The sequence below is a fragment of the Aotus nancymaae genome, unplaced genomic scaffold, assembly GCF_030222135.1.
Source record: "Aotus nancymaae isolate 86718 unplaced genomic scaffold, 86718_ANA_hifiasm-v0.15.2.pri h1tg000002l, whole genome shotgun sequence".
NCBI lineage: Eukaryota > Metazoa > Chordata > Mammalia > Primates > Aotidae > Aotus > Aotus nancymaae.
The window spans coordinates 35,246,657-35,270,643 of record NW_026988413.1 but is presented as its reverse complement, the minus strand read 5'-3'; the positions used below and the strand labels follow the sequence as shown (position 1 = coordinate 35,270,643).

At 37.8% G+C, this 23,987-nt stretch overlaps 1 protein-coding gene across 5 annotated transcripts in view; it reads left to right on the top strand.

The window, feature by feature from the left end:
• CPED1 (cadherin like and PC-esterase domain containing 1) overlaps nucleotides 1-10,383 on the top strand; it is a 313,055-nt gene extending 302,672 nt beyond the window's left edge. For all 5 annotated transcript variants that reach the window (XM_064373989.1, XM_012474072.2, XM_064373978.1 and 2 more), the window contains one exon: nucleotides 9,092-10,383. In XM_064373989.1, the coding sequence (XP_064230059.1) occupies nucleotides 9,092-9,304 (213 nt within the window). In that variant the 3' untranslated portion in view covers nucleotides 9,305-10,383. The remainder of the gene's footprint in view (nucleotides 1-9,091) is intronic.
• The last annotated feature ends 13,604 nt before the right edge of the window (nucleotides 10,384-23,987 follow it).

The window sequence follows — 23,987 nt, the reverse complement described above, 5'->3', positions numbered from 1 at the left end:
CCAAATCTCATGTCCTCACATTTCAAAACATAATCATGCCTTTCCAATCATGCCTTTCCAAAATCTTAGCTAATTCCAGCATTAACCCAAAAGTCCAAGTCTAAAGTCTCATCTGAGACAAGTCTAGTCCCTTCCACTTATAAGCCTGAAAAACCAAAAGCAAGTTAGTTACTTCCTAGATACAATGTGGGTACCGACATTGGGTAAATACACACATTCTAAATGGGAGAAGTTGGCCAAAACAAAGGGGCTACAGGCCCCATTCAAGTCTGAAATCCAGCAGGGCAATTATTAAACATTAAAGTTCCAAAATAACCTCCTTTGACTCCAGGTCTCACATCCAAGTCATGCTGATGCAAAAGGTGGTCTCCCACAGCCTTGGGCAGTTCCTGTGGCTTTGCAGGATACACCCTGCTCCCAGTTGCTTTCACAGGCTGGCGTTGAGTGTCTGTGGCTTTTCCAGGCACACAGTGCAAGCTGTTGGTGGATCTACCATTCTGGGGTCTGGAGGACAGTGGCCCTTTTCTGACAGCTCCATTTAGTAGTGCACCAGTGGGGACTCTGTGTGGGGGTTCTAACCCCACATTTCCCTTCTGCACTGTCTTAGCAGAGGTTCTCCATGAAGGTTCTGCCCATGCAGCAAACTTCTGCCTAGACATCCAGGCATTTCCATACATCCTCTGAAATCTAGGTGGAGGTTCCCAACCTCAGTTATTGTCTTCTGCATACCCACAGGCTGAACACCATGTGGAAGCCACCAAGGCTTGGGGCTTGAACTCTCTGAAGTAATGGCCTGAGCTATATCTTTGCCGCTTTTAGCCATAGCTGGAGCTGAAGCAGCTAGAATACAAAACACCATGTCCTGAGGCTGCAAAGAGCATGGGGCTTTGGGCCTAGCCCACTAAATCGTTTTTCCTTCCTAGGCCTCCAGACATGTGATGAGAGTGGCTGCCATGAAGGTCTCTGACATGCCCTGGAGACATTTTCCCCATTGTCTTTGTGGTTAACATTTGGTTCCTAATTACTTATGCAAATCTCTGTGGCTGGCTTAAATTTCTCCCCCAAAATGTGTTTTCCTTTTCTGTCATATCATCAGGGTGCAAATTTTCCAAATTTTTAAGCTCTGCTTCCTCTTGAACACTTGCTGCTTCAAAATTTCTTTTACCATATACCCTATATTATCTATCTCAAATTCAAAGTTCCACAGATCTCTAGGGCAGGGGCAAAATGCCACCAGTCTCTTTGCTAAAGGATAACAAGAGTCACCTTTGCTTCAGTTTCCAACAAGTTCCATATCTCCCTCTGAGACCACCTCAGCCTGGACTTTATTGTCCATGTTACTATCAGCATTTTGGTCAAAGCCATTCAACAAGTCTCTAGGAATTTCCAAACATTTTCCTATATTCTTCTGAGCCTTCCAAACTATTCCAACCTCTACCTGTGATCCAGTTCCAAGGTCATGTTCACATTTTGAGTATCTTTACACCAGTGCCCCACTACCAGGTACCAATTTACTGTATTAGTCTGTTCTCACACTACTGTAAGGACATACCTGAGACTGGGTGATTTGTAAAGGAAAGAAGTGTAATTGATTCACAGTTCAGCATGGCTGGGAAAGCCTCATGAAACTTCCAATCATTGTGGAAAGCATGGTAGAAAAGCATGGAGGAAAATCATGCTTCCTAGCAAACACATCTTTCTTCACATGGTGGCAGCAAGGAGTAGTGCAGGGCAAAGAGGGGAAATGCTCCTCATAAAACCATCAAATCTCCAGAGAACTCACTCATTATCATGATAACAGCATGGAGGTGACTGCCCCCATGATTCAATTTCCGCCTACCAGTCCCTCTCATGACGTGGGGATTACAGGAACTACAATTCAAGATGAGATTTGGGTGGGGATATGGACAAATCATGTCACTCACCTTTGTAGATGTGAGACATGCCAAGTTGCATCTGAAATTAAGTAGAAGACACAGCCTCTGGGTTCTTTCCCTAGGGGGTTTCTCAGCCTCTTAATTAAACAAGCATGGCAGGAATGCCTGCCTATCAGTACATTACACAGGCCTAAGTATTACTGAATCCCTCAGTCCAAACCTGGGATCCTCCTAGAAGACACACTACTTTTCCACTGGCATGTTTTCTCCTACCCATGGGAGATTCTGAAGGGTTATAAGAGGAGTGGCTGATCAAATTTGATTTTTATAGATCCAGTTAATATCTAGGATGATAACAGGATTATAGCTGTGCTCAAGAAGTTGGTGGATGGCAGCAATGGAGAGATGTTAGAGAAAGTTATCACTGGATGACATGCATCCACAAAGAGCAGGATTGAAGGCTGCAGATGGAAAAGTGGTGTCCTTGAAGTAGCACTAGGTGTTCAGAGAACACCAACTACACTTAGTGTATTAGTCCATTTTCATACTGCTATAAAGGACTTCCTGAGACTGCACAATTTATAAAGGAAAGAGGTTTAATTGACTCATAGTTCAGCATGGCTGAGGAGGCCTCAGGAAACAGAAGGCAAAGGGGGAAGCAGGCACCTTCTTCACAAGATGGCAGGAAGAAGTGCCAAATGAAGGAGGAAGAACCCCTTATAAAATAATTAAATCCCATGAGAACTCACTATCATGAAAACAGCATGGAGGAAACAACTTCCATGATTCAATTACCTCCACCTGGTCTCTCCCTTGACACATGGGGATTATAGGGATTACAATTCAAGATTTGGGCAGGGACACGAAGTCTAACCATATCACCTGGGATTTAAAGATTATAAACCATGGAAGGATGAATAGCACCACCATGAGTGCCACCCTTTTATTACCCCCAGCTTCTCCAACCACACACGCACACACACACACTCATACACACATACACACACACACACAACGGTTGTGGTGTCTTCCTGGAGAAGCAACATTTTAATTTTGGCAAGGAAGCCAAGGAAACCTTCAGTGATGCTGGTGACTCTCTATGATACTTTGTTTACCAGGAACCAGAGAGGAAGCACCAAGTTTGTGACCACTAGCACTCCAGTCAGCTGATGGTAGACTTAAATCATAATGAGTTGTGATTGTAGACTCTATTCATAGTGACTAATGAATACCTGGTATTGAAAGTCTCCTCTAATCACTTTTTTTTCTTTCCAAATGGTCTTAACTATTTTCCTACATTTATTCTTTAAGATGTATTTTAGAATTTCTTTGTCATGTTTTCCCCAAATTCTTCTGTATTTACAATTGGAATAGCACTTTAATTAACTTGGGAAGATTTGACATGACATGTCTGCATTTGTTCATGTGCCTTTTAATGATTCATTAAACTTTTTATATATTTTTCACCTGCATCTCATATATCACTGTTGAATTTAGTGAAGTTATTTCAGTATCGTAATGGGATCTTTTTCCTAATATATTTCTTACTAATTATTGATAGACTACAGAAAAGCTATATAATTTTCAAATGTTAACTTTATAATATCTAATTAATTTTCAGTGTGTTCCTTGGATTTTCAGGGTAAACAATCGTACAGTTACATATAATTGTTTGGTAATTTTCTATAATGAAATATGTCATAATATTGAAACATTTTGCATTCATGAAATAAATTGTATAGGCTAATGACATAGCATATAATACTATCAGATGTTTTTAATGCTCCTGGATTCAATTCACAATAGCATTTTGGAAGGAATTTTTACATCTACATTTTGACAAATCGAAATTGAACTAATTCTCTATATACAGATAGAACTCAGTATCAGGATGATAGTGACTTAACAAAGTGATTAGGAAACATTATCTTTGCATTTTTCTACAAAATAGTTTTCAAGGGAAACCAAGTGAATTAAGTGTTGTCAGGCCAATCACTGGCCTGGTCATGAAGGGTTCCATCTTGAAGAACATATGGAAGCATTGGCTCTATAGAAGGATTAGCCTGGTCCTCAGAAGCTATAGGAGACCCCATCATCCTGATTTCCTTTCTCAGACATCAATTTAGGGATCTCCAAAAAATAGAAATAGATTATCAACCTTCCCATTGAGATCTGTCAAAATACTGACACTACTCCCAAATGGAAGCCATATGCTTCAGCAGATACACTGAAGGTCTGTGTTTTTGTATATCCCATTTATGGATCACATTTAAGATTGTTGTAATCATCTACACCAGCATTATCCATTGTTTGCAGTGCAACTTAAATTCAATCCTAAAATCACACAAATATTAAAATAACATTTAAAGAACTATAATCTTTTCCATTGAGATGGACCCTTTTTTATTTTGCATATAATTAGTATGCAGACCATCAGACACTTGCAAAAGCCAGAATTCTATCTAAAATTGTATAAACAAAATTAACTTATTTTGGCTTCAGAACACTGGGATAATATTATTTCAAGGTTGAATGTTATATTTATGCTTAAATGTTTCCTTAAATAAACTTCCTGAAGACTGTTCACTAATTTTGCTGTGAGTACAAACCTCCTCTAAAATGGACAAAACTTTCAGGAAAGCATTGGTGCACCTCTCCTGCCTTTCGTATTTAGAGTTACCATATAACCAAATAAGAGTGGAAAGAGCTGTACACGGTAGAAAATTTCAACCCCGGGACCTAGAATATTAATCAGTAGTTAACTGCAAACTGAGCTCGAAATTACAGCCCACAGCGATTCCTCACTACAACCTGCTGATTTCTCTAGACTGTTTCTTTTTTTTTTTAAGATTTTATGCTCATCTTTAATGTACCATAGTTCATTTTTCTTTTTTTTGAATCATGTATTTATTTGACATTTAACATATATTTACATACAAAGTTGTCATCACTCATTACCTACAATGTTTGTTGTTTTTTGTTTGTTTGTTTTTGGAGATAGAGTCTCACTCTCTTGCCCAGGCTGGAGCACAGTGGTGCAATCTTGACTCACTGCAGCCTCTGCCTCCCAGGTTCAAGTAATTTCCCTGCCTCAACCTCCCAAGTAGCTGGGATTACAGGCATGCACCACTACACCTGGCTAATGTTTTTTAAATATAAACTTTAAGTTCTGGGATACAATGTGCAGAATGTGCAGGTTCACATATCATAGTGGTGTGCTGCATCCATCAACCCATCATCTACATCAGGTATTTCTCCTAATGCTATCCCTCTCCTAGACCCCCACCCGCCAACAGGCCCCAGTGTGTGATATTCCCCTCCCTGTGTTCATGTGTTCTCATTGTTCAACTCTCACCTATGAGTAAGAACTTGCGGTGTTTGGTTTTCTGTTCTTGTGTTAGTTTGCTGAGAATGATGGTTTCCAGCTTCATCCATGTCCCTGCAAAGGACATGAACTCATTCTTTTTTATGGCTGCATAGTATTTCATGGTATATATATGCCCCATTTTCTTTATACAGTCTATCATTGTTGGGCATTGGGGTTGGTTCCAAGTCTTTGCTATTTTGAACAGTGCTGCAATAAACATATGTGTCTTTATAGTGGAATGATTTATAATCCTTTGGGTATATACGCAGTAATGAGATTGCTGGGTCAAGTGGTATTTCCATATTTCCTGATTTGAATGTTGGCCTGTCTTGCTAGGTTGGGGAAGTTCTCCTGGATTATATCCTAAATTGTGTTTTCCAACTTGGTTCCATTCTCCCCATAACTTTCAGGTACACCAATCAAACATAGGTTTGGTCTTTTCACATAGTCCCATATTTCTTGGAGTCTTTGTTCATTCCTTTTCATTATTTTTTCTTTAATCTTGTCTTCATTCTTTATTTCATTAAGTTGATCTTCAATCTCTGATATCCTATCTTCCACTTGATCAATTCAGCTATTAATACTTGTGTATGCTTCACAAGTTTCTTATACTGTTTTTCAGCTCCATCAGGTCATTTATGTTCTTCTCAAAACTGGTTATTCTAGTTAGCAGTTCTTGTAACTTTTATCAAGGTTCTTAGCTTCCTTGCATTGGGTTACAACATGCTCCTTTAGCTCAAAGGAGTTTTTCATTATCCACCTTCTGAAGCCTACTTCTGTCAATTTGTCAAACTCATTCTCCATTCAGTTTTTTTCCCTTGCTGGCACAGAGTTGTGATCCTTTCAAGGAGAAAAGATATTCTGGTTTTTGGAGTTTTCAGCCTTTTGCACAGTTTTTTTTCCCTCATCTTTGTGGATTTATCTAACTTTTGTCTTTGATGTTGGTGACCTTTGGATGGGGTTTTTACATGAGCTTCCCTTTTGTTGATGTTGATGCTATTGCTTTCTGCTTGTTAGTTTTCCTTCTAACAGTCAGGAGCCTCTGCTACAGGTCTAGTGGAGTTTGCTGGAAGTCCACTCCAGACCCTGTTTGCCTGGGCATCACCAGCAGAGGCTGCAGAACAGCAAAGATTGCTGCCCGCTCCTTCCTCTGGAAGCTGTGTCCCAGAGGGGTACCCACCAGAATCTAGGTGGAGTTCTGCTGTGGGAGGTGTCTATCGACCCCTGCTGGGAGATGTCTCCCAGTCAGGAGCCATGGGAGTCAGGGACCCACTTGAGGAGGCAGTCTGTCCCTTAACAGAGCTTGAGCACTGTGCTGGGAGATCCACTGCTCTCTTCAGAGCTGGCAGGCAGAAACATTTAAGTCTGCTGAAGCTGCATCTACAGCTGCCTCTTCCCCTCAGTGCTCTGTCCCAGGGAGATGGGAGTTTTATCCATAAGCCCCTGACTGGGACTACTGCCTTTCTTTCAGAGATGCCCCACCCAGAGAAAAGAAATCTGGAGAGGCAGTCTGGCTACAGTGGCTTTGCCAAGCTGTGGTGAGCTCCACCCAGTTTGAACTTCCAGGTGGCTTTGTTTATACTGTGAGGGGAAAACTGCCTACTCAAACCTCAATAATGGTGGATTCCCCTCTCCCCACCAAGCTGGAGCATCTCAGGTCAACTTCAGACTTTCAAACCAGTGGATCTTAGCTTATTAGGCTCCATAGGTGTAGGATCTGCTGAGTAAGACCACTCGGCTCCCTGGCTTCAGCCCCCCTTTCAGGGGAGTGAATGGTTCTTTCTCACTGGCATTCCAGCTGCCATTAAGGTACAAAAATAAACTCCTGCAGCTAGTTCAGTGTCTGCCCAAACGGCCACCCAGTTTTGTGCTTGAAACCCAGGGCCCTGGTGGTAGGCACCCAAAGGAATCTTCTGGTCTGTGGTTTGTGAAGACCAAGGAAAAAGCATAGTATCTCGGCAGGATAGCACCAACCCTCATGGCACAGTCCCTCATGGCTTCCCTGGGCTAGGGGAGGGAGTTTCCTGATTCCTTGTTCTTCCCAGGTGAGGCAATGCCCCACCCTGCTTCTGCTTGCCCTCCATAGGCTGCACCCACTGTCTAGTGGGTCCCAATGAGATGAACTGGGTACCTCAGCTGGTCCCAATGATGAACTGGGTGCCTCAGTTGGAAATGCAGAAATCACCTGCCTTCTGTGTTGATCTCACTGGGAGCTGCACACTGGAGCTGTTCCTATTCAGCTATTTTTCCAGCTTCCCTATTTGTTATTCATTTATAAAGACACCCAAAACATCCTTATCAGTACTTTCTCTCCTTTCCATCCTCTCTTTTTCTACTTCCCAACTTTTCCCCAATCTCTCTCTTTGTCTTCCCTTTGTTCTCTAGTGCTAACAGCCTGAGTTTGATTAATCCAATAATTAAAGTTGATAATTATATGATTTCACCAGGAAAAATTTTGTAAAATGTACAAGTAGATTATAAATGTAGTCTCTTTGCTTGGATGTCTCTCTCTCTCTCTCTCTTTCTCTCTCTCTCTCTCTCTGTAGATATAGATATAGATATAGATATAGATATAGATATATACACATATGTAAAGTAACCATGAATGAAATCACAAGAAACTAACAATATATTTGGGGAGAGAATTTAGTAGCTTGTGGTGGGGAACTAGCAAATAGAAATAGTAATAGAAACAGGAAATAAACTTTTTATTATATTCCCTTTTATGCCTTATGAATGATGCTTCTTAATACCACTGTTCTCTGTGGTAGGCAGACCTGTGCAAACCTACCTTCAGAAGTTCAGGAAGCTGAGAGGCTGAAGACAGGCCAACAAATCCATTTTCTTCTAAAGTAACATTTAAAAGGGACTTACAAACACAAGCTATGTCTGTGTCTCAGGTGGCAGCAAGACAAGATGGTGGATCCCTGCACCATTGTCGCCCCAGACCAGGGCTTATATGCCATCGGAAAATGGTGATTCACAGGGATGTGTAGGAAGACTGAAGTATGAAAACTTCAAGGTTGTTTTGACCTAAGGGCAGGATATAACATAAGTCTGCTCTTACACAAGAAACAATAGATATACTGGAAATCTTACAGACTGTCCCAGGATTGGGGTTAATCAGAAGTTAACATGGCATATTGGCATCCAAGATGGATTTACTTTAGCCTCCTATTCAAAAAAAAAAATTAAGTCTAAAATGAAATCTACCTTTATATCTCCAAATATACAAAGTTATTAGCTTAATAGTGCATAGGCAGCTCTCCAGATTCCATAACATACTAAGTGCCCAGAGCAACAAAACCACTAAAAATAAGAGTTAGCTTATAAGTCTGCAATGGAAAAAATTTTTTTCTTTTCTCTGAAAATAGTTTTAGTTGCCATTTTATAGAAGAGTGCCATGACAGGTTTAGGGCACCATGTTTGAATCAGTGGCCCGGCAAAGGCACATCAGTGCCTTTCCTATTGTGGTGCTATGTCAAACTGTATGTTAGTACACCTGGTCTGAAAACAGACACACACACACACACACACACACACACAGAGAGAGAGAGAGAGAGAGAGAGAGAGAGAGAGAGGGAAGAGTGGTAGAGAAATCATCTGAGACTGTTCCTTAGTTGCACTGGAGGCAGCTGCAATGAGGTAAGAAAAGTGACAAAGTTGAATTTTAACCTTGGTCTTTTTTGAAGCATAAGTTACGGCCATTCTTGGTTATGTAGGTCATATTCATGCCCTTTTGGCAACATCTGTGTGGCAGAGATGCATGTTCAAGTCTGAGAGTTAGTTATACAGGGATCAGATGTTCTTGATTTTGACTCACAATTTTCTTGCTCTTCATTTGCAGGTAGTGAAATCAAAATTATCCAAAGAATATCACTTTATTAAAATGAAAAGATCAAGAAATCATATCGTAGGAAGATATTTCAGCAATCAAAGCAAACTACAACAAGGCACTGTAACAAATTTTCAATCACCATATCATGTCAGAGGTCCAATAAATCAGGTTTGTTCTGAAATCCTTCTCAGCAGGATGTGTACAAGTAAAAGGACTATGTAGGCTCCCTGCAGGAGAACTGAATCTGGAGCTGGATACAAGCTACTCACTTGGACAATGGTCTAGGAGCCAAGCACTGTGCATCACACACATTTGGGATTGACCACACACGCTTGTGCACACCAGCACATGTATGCACACCAGTACACATGCAGCTAAAACAAAGCAATGATAACACTTTTTCTTACAGCTTTATGAATTCAAGATGTGACCTTGAACACCAGTTCATTTCACAGTGAAATATATACCTAGAAAAGCATTACTTGAAACATAATTTTTAACCAGATCCACTGTGGGCCAAGTATGGCATTGTGATAATAAAGAGAAATGTAAACACTTGAATTATGTGAAAAAAAGGATAATGCTCTTTTGTCTTGTCTTACCATCTCTATAGGTACATCAATATTGAAAAGGAGAAAAACCAATTACATTCCACTGGCAAGTAGAGGTTGTGCTTGCATTCATTACCAAGAGAAAATGTGGTGTTTATGATGGCTTAGGCTTTGTGAATCTAATGCTTATGAAAAACATGTCTTCCTATACTTTAAAAAATTTTATTAATGAAAGGAAAAGAGCAAGAATGTTCCACAGGGAATTTGAAGAGATTCTGTGAGAGAGATATAAAGTGAAGTATTTTATAGTTAAAACACCAATATATTTAACTTTACACTTCTTGTGTTTTTCATAAACATTCCCTCTTGTCCTGTCTGTAAACTTGGATGGGTAACTGCAGTCTGAATTGATGAAATACATGATTTTAAAGTGAGAAACAAAATGTAGTTCCTCATGTATTACTTTATTATGTTTCATTGATGATATTACTTAAATCTTGTGTTTGCCGTTACAGCCCTATGTAACTTAAAATTACAATTGCATTTTATGTAAATATTTTGCAAAGGGTTATGCATTCGCAAATGCAAAGGCATTTTTTCCCATCAAGCATTTGCATATGTCCACAAGTGGTATTACGTTACTAGAATCTATATTATGATTTTCCTGAGCAACTGTATCCAATCCAAATTTAGAGTAGACATAAAATTTTTATTTTAATTAAAACTGTGGCATACATATAATACATACCTAATTCTTACTACTAGAATTAGGTATGTATTATATGTATCTAGTAGTAAGAATTAGGTATGTATTATATGTATCTCTTCTATCTGTTTAGGCTCAAAATGGTAAATTTATTATACAAATGCTTTGTTGTGAGACAACATCACAGAGTTACAGGATTTTAAAGGTTTGTCTTTTTTGGGGTAAGCGGGAAGCTGATAGGTTTAATTCAATACATGGCTGAAATTACCAAATGTACAAATACCTCAATTTCACTACCATACTAGAAAAAAACACCTATTTTGATTGATCAATTCTTTTGTATGAATATCCACCTCCTTTAAATACTCTATTTTTATATATATTTTTATATGAAGATAAACATGAATTTATATTTAACTGTCTTAAATTATATTTACATAAATGCAAATATCACTTGATATAAACAATACAAATCTGCATCTTACAGATAGTTTTTTTGGGAGAATGATGCAGAATTAACTTTAAAAATAAAAGACTTTTCTAGTATACACTTAAATGCAAAGGTCGTTTTTAGGTTTTCAGTGATTTTTTTAAATGACACAAAATGTTACCAATGTGTGCAGCCTTTCCATCATGTTTTAACATATTGTGTACTCTGTAGCAGTATTACCACCAGTATTTCTTGTAATTTTCTTTTGACCTAACCATAATCATCTGACTGAGGTTAGTCTGGTATGTACCTCTTCACTGCTGAAATAATAATGGACTTTAGAAACAATTGTAATAATATCATTAATAAATGTCTTACTAGTAATAGTCTGTGTTCACAGAGTATCTTTTATTTTCTTTTTTACTGAAGATGTACAATTATGCAAACAGTGACCACTTGGCAGGGATATTATCATGTGGATTCAAGTATTATAGTGTGGTTAAACAGGATTAACTATATTGTTCCTTCTAAGCTTAATATTCTCTAAGTTTGTAATCAGATGAACTCCTCACTATGCAATGACCAAAGTGTTTGGAGATAATATATTCTAGTGACAAGCTTTTTAAAAACATTAAGAAGAAGAAGACACTTAAATGCTAGGAATCATTTTTATTGGTTCTTAACTGAAACTGCATTTTATTTTACCTAGGTGTATGCATATGCGTATACTTATGTGTTTGTATGTATTTAGCAAGTTCCTAATTTCAATGGGAGAAAAAATGGGAGTAGGCATTTTAGCATATTTTTAGGTGTAAAAGTTACAGGAAATGTATTATTTTGGTAAGAATTTATTAGAATCCAATCCAAACTAAACTAAAGAAAACATTTACAACATTAAAAGTCAAGAATAACTGCATAAACATTTGCAAGCATCACTGTTGATCTTGTGTGTGGGTGGGCGTGTGTGTGTGTGTGTGTGTGTGTGTGTGTTAAAGGCACAGTTTACTATTTGCCAGCCACCCAAGTAGGTAGATAAGATCCTGCACAGACAGGAAAAAGAAAGGCTCACATTTGCCTGCTGGTTGGGTTTACATTTGAGTGATTAAATCTTCCTTGTGTTGTTTGCCCATGTGCCTAGAAGTCTTCTCTATAGAGCAGTGATTCCTACTTAAGAATTTGTTGGAAGAAATTACTGATTTTTGAGATCAAAATATTTCACCCCGCATGATGCTTATGGAGGAAAAAAACTAATAATATTCTGTATTTGAAATGTCTTCTTTTAGTTTCCTTTCACTGAACAAATCCAAGAAGAAATATAGAAATGGCTCAAAATTGTGTAACCCAATAAGAGTTGTTTCAAAGGTAAAATGCTTTGGTAGAGCGGGAAGGGGTGTCTAATATAGTGGTGAGATTAAGAGCCTAGATACTTAATCAGGGTCAGAATTTTATGAAGTATTTTCCAAAGGGGTCCTTCATGTGAGTAAATGCTGAAACAACTGTCTTTATCTAAAACTTACCTGAATTATTCTCTCATAAAAAACCCCCAGATTCATCAAGACCAGTGGCTATTATTGTATTTAAAATGAACAAAAATGACCAAGTAAGCTCATATAAACTGATAACTTCAAAAATACATATGTGTTCAAGCACAAAGTGATAGCATAGCAAATTCCATTTTGAGTGGATCAAGGACTAATTGCTCTCCAAATGCTACTGTAGTTTTTTTTTTAATGTGTACATAAAATGATTTTTATTGCTCTTAGAAACTAAGGCATTTTAATAGATCGCTTCAGCTTAAGGGGATGAACCAGAAGTTGTCAGGAACCCCCAAAGACCTACTAAAGACAACAGGATATTGCCAGCACCTACAAACAAGATTTTGTATTTGGCACAACTTCCAAGGTTTCATACTGTCAAAAAGCCTTTTATCATGTTTTTATTGCTGCAGTAACTGCTATTATCAACTTCATATTTCTTTTATGATTCATTCACTTGGTGTAGGGGGATGTAGAACTCATTTTTTTTCTAATTCATATATACCACGCAGTCCTTCTAAAATGGTATCCCATGTGTTTTCTTTACGTTTACTGAAATGTAAAGAATTTCTTTTATGGCCCTATTAAACATCAGATCACTATGCTTTAACACACTAGATACATGATCAGATATTACTGTAAAAACTTATCAAGAGTATTTAAATTGTGTAAGTCTATTTGCAAGGTAAATAAAAATAATTACTTAAAACCAACTAATAGTAGTGGCAAAATAAAAACTGTCACTTCTGGGAAAACACCATAAAAGAATTCCTACAGCGTAGTACTATTTAGGTAGCTTAGGTTTTAGATTTGATTTATGTTGAGTGATGTTTTCTTCCAAGTCTGTAGCACTCTCTGCAGAGGACTTTTTAAAAATTCTGTTTTTCAAAGACGTTTTTTCTAGCCCTTTTTGTAATTCATCTGGGAAAAATACTGCATTGTAGATTAGATATGAATAGACATTTAATATCTCTAACCAACATGTCTTCTTAGGTGATTTATGTGTAGCATCACATGACTCATTTTATTATATAAAATAAAAATATATATACTTTTTATAATATGAAAGGGTAATTCCTGTGAAATCCATTAAACTGTTTAGATATGTTTTAAAAGCAAAATAATTACAATTGATTATTGGTACCTAAGAATTCAGAAGTAACATGGTTTCATAAATACAAAATGTATTCAATTGATTCTCAACTATATAGTACTTATTTTATGGTTGGCTGGCGAAGCGCATCAATTAGATGTAGCTTTTAGCACTAACTATACAGTTTAAGGATGATGGTATGTGATTTATTTATGTATTTTGTTCAATTGTATTTCCACTTTCTTTTTTATGATAAACCCTGTTCAAAATATCCTGATTGAAATTTCAGTGTATGGCATCAAGGTAAACATTTTAATTTTCTTTCCAGTCTCAAATTTTTTATTTGGTCCCTAATTGGTATGCTTTTAAAATTAAATCATAAATTTGAATTTAAGAAAACAATTTAAGGACACTAAAATGAAACAAATGTATGTTGTAACTTGTAATATAACCAATACTGAATGTAATGCAACCCAGGATAGTCCATGAGATACATCACAGTCAGTGAAGGATTGAAAGGAAGCTGTGCATAGGCCTTCATACCAAGAGAAATGCTTCTCCACTGGGTTTGGGGCTGGCTATATATGAGCACCTTCCTGCTACCTTTGACAGTGCTTGGACATCTCTCTTCAACCTTTTCTCAGCCTTCAAATCACATTGGAGGGTCCAATTTCCAAAGAAAAAGCAAACTTTAGTGGACCAAAAATTACAACTTAGATTAACCAAATAGCAAGTGAATGTGACTCTAATGATATTTTCTGATTTAAAATCAGAAAAAATAGAAAATATGCTCTAATCATCAATATAGTATATACTCAAGAACTTGAACTAGCAACCCATTTTTTACTAATTTTTTTCATTGAAGGGCTCATTCATCTACTGTGATCATTCCTGCTTGTCCTTACCTTTACCTTTGAAACGGGACTTATACAGTATTTTTCTGTGTGCATTTAATATGTAATCCAAGATACATTTTAAAGCTTACATTTTTATGTTCTCCTTCTTGCCTTAATTACATGTAACATGAAGCTTATGTTTTAATGGGCATGGGCTCTCCAGTTTTACAATATCATAAAAGGAGTTTATGAGTCTTTTGTTAAAAATCAGGGCCTATGTCATTGGCAGGGCATGGAATTATTTGCAACTACTCTTCTACTTATAAGATAAAATTTGGTCTGAATTAAAAATAGTATGAGTGAAAACTGAAACAATGCCTTTGTACCCCAAAATGAGTTTAGTCATCAAATGGCACAAATTTGGGTTCATCGGTTTCCACCACATGGGCATACCCACTGGGGAAAAACTGATCTCTGTTCACGTTTGCCTCTATAGAATACCCATTTCAATGTTCATATTAGTTATGCAAAATCAATGGCATGTTTTTAAAAGGGTGTGGATACACCCTTAGCTCAAGTTATTCCTGCCAAGAACAGGAATTATTTCAGTAAGATGGAGTTTCCAGGGCCATGTTATTGGTAAACAGCCGGAACTCTCTCTTGGCCACCTATCCTATAAATAAATTGATACCGTCCATGAATTATTTATAGACTCTGAGATGAGGCTGATACAGGCATTGAATCTCAGGTTCTTATTTCCCAGAAGAATGGGCAATCATAAAGTGAGTGACTGGCTTATGTGGTGTTTTTCTCTTTCCTGGGGTCATCATAAGTCTTTGAAGTACTGAGCTTCTTGAAGTCGATTTCTCTTCCAATGGAAGCATCCCTGGGCAGTCATCTTTAGTAAACTGTTACTAAATACAGTGAAAATAAATGCCTTCCCTTCACCACTGATCATGGACTTGTTATGCTGCCTCTGCAGACAAGAAAGTCAAAACTGTTGGGTCAAAGCCAAATCTTCCCTGGTTTGTGTCTGGGAAGAGTCTGTGTCAAATAAAGGACTTGAAAACAGGAATTCTGGATTATTTTTAAACAAAAACTCATCCATACTGTATAAATATACATGTGTGTGTATGTACAGATAAAATGTATGCACACAAACACATATACACACACAACGAAATAGATGATGGAGAAGTATCAAATCATCTTAGAGCCATCGAATTAGTTCCTTTAAAACATTACCCTTATTTTTGATTTATAGCAGCATGTAAAACCTTTAGTATAACAGGTTCTATATCTCTGGATGTCTTTGCCAGGTGCTCGTCTGAACATGTGGGGAATGCGCTTCACAGCCTCCGCCAAGCAGCGATGGAGCAGGGAGGGACGTGTTAGGGGAGGCGTCTGCCAGATGCTTTTCTTAAGAGGTGACAAGTGACCCAACTGCCAGAAATCACCAAATAAGAAGATGCTAGAATATGTTGGACCATGGAGGCACGAAGTCTCTAACCTTTAAAACTATAGAGAACTCGGGGAAAGAAAGAAAGCAGGACAACTCTGTGCCCTGATGAAAGTAAATGGATCAGTAAAGTTCACTTACAGGAATCGCTCTTAGTAGGGACTCCTGCCACATGCCCTGCCTCTGTCCTCTGATATAATGGGCCCTTCTCACCGGCAAATGCTGAGATGGGCAGCTGAGGAGTAAGTCATCCCCTCAGTATGGCTCATACGACCCTCAGTATGGCTGGGAGGTAACTCACAATTGTTAGTTACAGTTACGAGGAAGAGTAAGTCCTGTAAGCTGTGGCAGAGGATCTGCTGGGTGGAGGACATCCAGCACAATCACATCCTACAGCTCATAGCTTCCTCCCTCCAAATCGAATTTCTAGTTGGCCTCCACCCCTTTTTATTTCCCCTTTTTGACTTAGATTGTTTCTGTGTCCACCTCCAACATTGCATTTTCACAGTATAATTACCTACAATCATCTATGTTATTACTATGAATTATTGAGCCATTCATCTTTCTACTATCCAACCTCTAATGTACAGTAGGCGCTTAGCAAACATTGTTCTCTCACGCTCTTTTCTCTGTTCACTACTTCTTAGCTCAGATGCTATTTCCTCTAGGAATCTTCCTCTGATTCCTCATATACTGATCAAAGTATTATTTCTTTGCATTCCCTTAACGTTCCCTGTTTACTCCAACCCCGCATTTTTCTCTTTGTCTAAGTTTGTCCTCCCTAGGATATTAATGCCATGTGGAAAAGACTGAGTTTTTTGTTCGTTTGATTGTGTATATGCACAATTTTTAACTGTTTTATTGAGATACAGTTTACCTACATGAAGTTCACTCATTTAAAGTGTAAAATTAAGTGGTTTTTAGCATATTCACAGTTTTACAGTCATCATGATAATCTAACTTTAGAACTTTTGTTATCATCCCAAAAAGAAACATAGCAGACTTCAACCTTCCCCTCCTCCACTCTCCAGACTTCAGTGACCACCAATCTGCTTTTTGTTTCTATGGATTTGCCTACCTTGGACGTTTCATATAAATAAGATCACACAATATGTGGTCTTTTTCGGCTGCTTTCTCTCACTTAGGATTATTATGTTTTAATCTTTGCATTCTCAGTTTAGAAACAAATTACCTGGCACAGTAAAGACACTCAGGAATTTTTATAAAATGAAAAAACAAACCCAAAAACAAATGCACAACAAACTCCGATATTTTCTGGGGTTAGAAATTGTGCTCCAAATAGAAATTACCTAAAAGGCTTTGACAAAGCACTATGTTAGAAATTATATTAATATCACTTCCTGATACCCTCTTTAGCAAGTACCAAATGTTTTTTCCCATTGTGCATGTGTATTATTTTTAACTGTTTTATTGAGATACAATTTACCTACCATGAAGTTTACTCATTCAAAGCATAAAATTCAGTGGCTTTTAGTATATTTGCAGTCGGGATTGAGGTGGGGTATGAAAGAAGTAGTTGGAAAGATGTCAGGTGCATGTGGAAGTTGTCCTCCTGGACTCAGTGGGGAGGCTGCTAGAAGTTCAGGGAGCTGCTGACACCCAGTGCTGGGCCCTGAGGCTTGCAGTCTGCACAGGGCTATGGTGCTGCAGGCCTCCTCTTTGCTGTACCCTATACCTCGCTTATCTCAGCAGGAGCAGATGTTCTCTCTACCCTGACTCGATCAAAACTGGAAAGGATTTGATGAAGTTAAGCCCATGCCTAAATGAACCATATCTCAAGCCCTTATAAGGGAACTGCAGTTTTAAGAGAGGGCAGAGTAAGCCATTTTTAGTTGTGGAATTTCAGGTATCAGCTCGCCAGAAATGGGATTATTAAAGGAAGCAGGGAGTATCACATAACTTATCTGGAAGAGTCTGCTATTTTGACACCACAAATTGAGGAGCCAGGAAAGAAGCTATACTGATTGCCCCATTCAGAGACATGAGTTTTCGGAGCCTAAAGTATATGGGAAGATATTCATGCCGCCTCTGCCCTTCCAACATATAGACCAAAGGGCATGGCTTCCGATCCATAGAAATATTTCTACTGGCTTTCTTTTTCTACCATACTATCAACAAATGCAATATTAATGCAACATCAAAATTCATTTTTATGTTATAAATCTTCCTTTAAGTTTGCATATAATAAGTGCTTACAGATGCAAATCATGTTTAAATAGAAGAAAATAATGGTTAAAAGAAGTATGCCATATTGTAATAATTTTACAAACAGCTGTTTCAAGTTAGTATGTGTGTATTCCCAGTCTTGTGTATATGAGATACAAGTTAATGTCAACAGTACATTAACAATGCAACTGAATTTAATTATGGAACTGGAAGTGCTACGGGTAGAGAGATCACATTTTCACCGAAAAGCAGAGGTGGGGAGACAGCTGTTTCTGGTGAGTTTCAAATAGGTACTTGTATCTTTTATGCTTACCAATTCTATAATTTTTTTGCAACTGTGCATTAGCTAAAAGATTTCTCTGCATATTTTTTCCTAAACCAAGATAGCAGACATATTCTTCAGCAATGTAATTTTGCAAGTAGCATTATACATGATTCCAAAATATGAATCTGGGAAGGATAAAGAGGACTGCAAAGCGTAAGATTGATACTCATACTTTTGTACAAAGCTGTGTCTGGTATTCAGGGCAAATGAAAAGCTTTCTTGCTTTGTTACCAAATGACTCCCCACTGTGTCCAAAATTCTACTGCATTCTACTGTTTGAAATCCTTTCAATTATTTAAATCACTTAAATTAACCTCCAGGCTCTCTTAAGATGCTAATACCTTTGAGAGGGTTGGAGCTATTACACATTTATGATATGAGTGAATTTAATTCACATTGTTTTTCTCCCAATAACTGGCTAAATTCCATACATTTAGTAAATAAGATGAACGGAGTGTAATTTTGAAGAGAACCCTTTTGGGCAAAAGATTCCTGTGGGGGAAAGGGGAGCCTGAGAAGCAGAGGGACATTGGCTACCTAGGGGTCACTCTGACCAAGTGCTATCCTGTGCCAAGTTCACCTCTAAAGACTGAACTTTAAAATCATTTACAGTTGAGCAACGGATTTGGCATATAGCATCTCTGAGGAATTGCTAGAGGAATTTGAATTATTTATTTGGGAAAGCAGAAACTTCAGAGATGACCTGATTGGGCTACTCCCATTATCCACTGTTTTGTATTTTATCAATACAGCATAATCAGAAGACCTAATAAATATATTTCTTGAGCCTCCATCTCACCATTTCCTGGTTTCCACCACCGCACAAAGCAGCAAAAGATTTTTCTTTATACCACTACACTTTCAAGCAGAAGTCCACTGCATCTAAATGTAGACCACCTAGATGGTTGCCAAGGAAGAGAAGCATTGTTGAAATGGAGACAGTAACCTGCTTGAAAGTTGATGGAAATTAAAAGTTTATATTCATCCTTTATAGCTCAGATAATTTGAATATTCTGTCAGTGCATTCTGGCTGAGATGCTAACAATCTCATGCTATAGAAGAATATTTTTCTCTTCCTTTTTCTTTTTTATTTATTTTTAGTTTAATTTTTTGAGACAGGGTATCACTCTGTCTCCCAGGCTGGAGTGCAGTGGTACAATCATTGCTCACTGAAGCCTTGACCTTCTGGACTCAAGCGATCCTCCCACCCCAGCCTCCTGAGGAGCTGGGACTACTGGTGCATGCCACCAAGTCCAACTATTTTTTTTTATTTTTTGTAAAAGCAGCATTTTGTCATTTTGCCCAATCAGGTCTCAAACTCCTGAGCTCAAGTGATCTCCCCACCTCAACTTCCCAAAGTGCTAAGATTACAGGTGTGTGAGAAGAATATTTTTCTGAAAAACACACTGAAAAACCAGGAAGATTAAAGAATGCAGTGGTGACATTCTGTCTTCTAAAAGATTTTCAAAATTTGACCATGCTCATTGTCTTTGGCCTCCACAGACAAAAGGCAGTTTAATGGCCTGAGGATGAACTACAAAAATTCTATTATTTTGTCCCTATCATGCAAATAAAAAGCAAAAGCATAACTGTTACCTAAACAGAATCTGCTCCATTTTGCCATGTTTGTTTCTATGTTATCCTAAAAGATGTGCACTGGCTAAACTCTTGTTGGGGAAGAGGATTCAAACGCTTAAAGCACCATTCTTATGGTTCCAAAATAAAGACAAAGGAGGTAGTGAAGGAACATGAGAAGAATAAGGAAAGGGAAGGAATGACAGCCATAAGAATTAAAAAGAGAAAGAAAGAAAAGGTTCAGAAACCCTAAAGAAATGGTGGCAGATGTCATTCGGTGTCATGATTATCAGTCAGCAAAAGTGGTCCAGAATTTAACCAAAAATTCAGCAAGCAGATCTCGGAAGCTGCCACAAATGGGCAGCAAAGGGTCACTGCCTCTAGTTGAAAACTAAAATGTTCAATTATCCTGATGTGTGTCTGGCTTTACAGCCATGAAGTAACTGCATTGTCAACAGCATACAAAGATGCTGTTAATCAGGGACAGAATAATGGTAGTCACAAAAGGAAAATAAATGTCATATTTTGTACAAACTCATCTGATTAGCAGTACTTTTGGAAAGAACTAACCCTTTTCTTAGCTTAGTCATCAGAATCATGAGTTTTCTTGCTTCAGAAATAAACCTAACCACTGTAACTCATTTGCTTACTGTATTTCTCACATCTCTTAGTAATAAAAATTGTCCTCAATTCTGATTCAAATCTTCCAAGTGTAAGAAATTAACCCTTTAAGTTATCAAACTATTTCAGTGAGTACTATATTTTCAGTACCTGGTCATGATTCAACTTTCTCTCAAAGATACTCTTCTAATTGCTTCACACTAAAGATGATCAGCCTGGAAAGTTAAATTAACATCTGAAAATTAATTTCTTGTTTTATCGACTGCCAGTACACATTTCAAACAGAATCTATTTTCAATAATCATGATTTGAAACATGGAACTACCAGATCAAGTATGACTGGCTTCGTAATATACCAGACAGTGCATGATACTACTAGAATTACTGTGACTGAACATCAATACCAAAGAGCAACTGCTATAGGCCAGGCAAATATTTCAGTAACTAACATCAAGTCTTAACTGGCCATGGCTCTTAGGCAGTGATCCTGACAAGATCAGCAGTTTCCCAGAACTACAAACTTAGTATGCATGGATTTCTTGTCCGTTGTTATTGTCTTCCTGTATTCCTGCTTCAAACTAGTAGACTATCTAGAGTGAAGATGGTGAAGCTGCTACACAGTCAACCTGCTTAGATGGTGTCAGAGCAAATGACTTCAATGGAACTGTAGGAAAGTATGAAATTGCATACTGTGGATAAACCTGGCCAGACTAAGTGGTATTCTAAGGCCATTAAACAAGGGACACAGTGTGCTTACAAGACTTTTAAAAAAATTGCCACAGAAATGAGCATGATCAAACAAAAAATGATAATTTTATGTAGTGGATTCTTGCTGAGGCCTCTAATATCTCTAATAGATGCACCTAGAGATGACAGGAGGTTTACAAGAGTAGCTCAGTTCAAAGAGTTAGGATCAAGAATTTCCAAAGAATTCTGCCCATCTACTCATGCATCCACAAAACTGAATAAAATCCTCACAATCAAAAACAATATGTTGTTCTGATATATCAAATGAAAAACTAGATTACTAGAACAGTATATACAATATGATACTTTTGTGTAAAACACAAAATTGAGGACAAAAATCAAAGATATACACTAAAGTGTCAACAGAAACTATCTCTGGTCCTGGGATTACAAATGATTTTTTCTTTTTGTTTATTAGAATATTCTAATCTTTCTATAATGAATATACATTAAGATGGTTAAAAGTTTTGAAAGAATAATCAAAATATTTTAAAAATCAGATGGTGTAGAAAAGTAAAAATGAAAACATTTAATAAATAATAAAAATACAACCCCAAACGTCCTGACATTGAACGGACCTAATCAATAACAATGACGAGTCTAAGAAATATGTCTTTTTATGGAGTTTCTGGTTAAAGGTGGTGGATTAAACATGAATATTTACTTTTACTCTTTTCCAAAAGTCCACAATAACAATAGTAAATTAATGTTTAAAGAGCATATATCTAAAAGACAAAGAAAGACACAGAAAACACAGCAATATGGTTTTGAAAACTAAAGTAGATAACTGAGTAATGACTGAATTATCAGACTCAAGTAAGTAGAATCCTAAGCCATTTGTGGAAGGTCAAGAAGCCATGCCTTCAACACCATAGTATTTCTGAAAGTCTTAGAAATTGGGACCACTACAATCCCTGTAAGCTGAATTGAAAGTAAGGCTAAAAATAAAAGGACTGGCTAAAAGTTTAGGAGGCAGTTAGACCCCAGATTGCTTCCCTCACTAAAGGGAGCTTCACAAGTGTCCAGGAGACCCCAGAAGAAGACGGTGGCTCCACTCTTTGAAGAATGTAACATACAGGGTATTTGGACTGAAAGACACCAAGAAAACTGAGAATTCATATATCGATCTTTAAAAAAAAATTAGACAGCGAATGCTAAGGCTTCTTAAGCTCTCTTCTACTAGACTGAAGAACATTAGCCATTATCATCAAAACAGAAGACCAAAATATTCTTCTCTGGAGAAACTGACAAACCTAAGAGACAAGACATAAATATACTGACATTGAAGATTTGCCAGTAAAATCACCCATCAAAATCATCCTAAATTAAAACCCAAAGTCAATAAGTCCCACCCACATGGTGTGAGCATCTAATTGGCTTTTAAGTACTCTTTCATAATCATGAGCAACAACCAAGGATTACTAGACATCTGACGCAAATTTCTAAAATGACAAAGAAAAACAGTGAAATAACTTGGAAGAAGCAGGAGGAAATTTTCAGAAAATATTATTGATACATTGTGTTAGAATCATGCCCCCTCCCCCAAAATGACCACATCTGTATTGGTTTCCACGGGCTGCCATAGCAAAGTATCACAAGCCAGGTGGCTCAAAACAATAGAAATTTATTATCTTACTGTTCTGGAGGCCCGAAGTCCAAAAGTCAAGACATTGGGAGGACTACACTCCCTCTGGAGGCTCTAGAGGTGAATCCTTCCTCACCTTCTCCAGCTTCTGCTGGTTCCAAACATTCCTTGTGTCACCTCCAGTGTTTACCTTGGTCTTCACAAGGTCTTCTCCTCCTTCTCTGTGTCTGCGTCTCTTCTTTCTCTCATAAGGATTCTTGTTACAGAATGTAGGGCCCACCCAGATAATCCAGGATAATCTCGTTAACATCACCTGAAAATACTCTTTTTCCAAACAAGATCACATTCACAGGTTTTGGTTATTAAGACATAGATATCTTGACCTCAGGTGATCCACCCACCTCGAATGGTGAAACTCCATCTCTACTAAAAGAACAAACATTAGCCAGGCGTGGTGGTGCTCACCTGTAATGCTAACTACTCAGGAGGCTGAGGTGGGAGAATTGCTTGAACCTGGGAAGCGGAGGTTGCAGTGAGCCGAGATTGTGTCATTACATTGAAGCCTGGGCCACAAGAGTGAGGACTCCATCTAAAAAAAAAAAAAAGGGAACATAGATATATCTATTTGGGGGGCACCACTCAACCCACTATAATGTCCTAGTCCCTGGAACTTATGAATATGTTACATGGCAAAAAGGACTTTGCAGCTGTGATTAAGAATCTTTAGAAGATTTTCCTGGATTATTCATGGGGTCCTAATGCAATCACAAGGTCCTTACAAGAGGGAGGCAGGAGACTCATAGTCAGAGAAGAAGATATGACAATAGAAGCAGAGATAGAGGAGATGTGACAACAGAAGCAAAGGTTGGACTGATGTGAGGAAGGAACCTCAAGCCAAGGAAAAGAGGTGGCCTCTAGAAGCTGGAAAGGGCAGAGAAGCCAATTCTCCTCTAGGGCCTCTAGAAGAGACCCAGCATTGCTGATCCATTGTAGATTTCTGACCTCCAGAGCTGTAAGATGGTACATGCATGCTGTTTTATGCCACTCAAGTTGTGGGAATTTTTTAAAGGAGCAATAGGAGACCAATACATAATATACAATGATAAGAAAACATAGCACACTCAAAATTAAAATAGGATATTTCATTTTTAAAAAAGCATTGCAAAGAAACATACAAGGAGCTCTTAGAAGACATACACATATACAAGCACCTGTACACACATATACAGGTCCACAAGTACACACTTATAGTAGC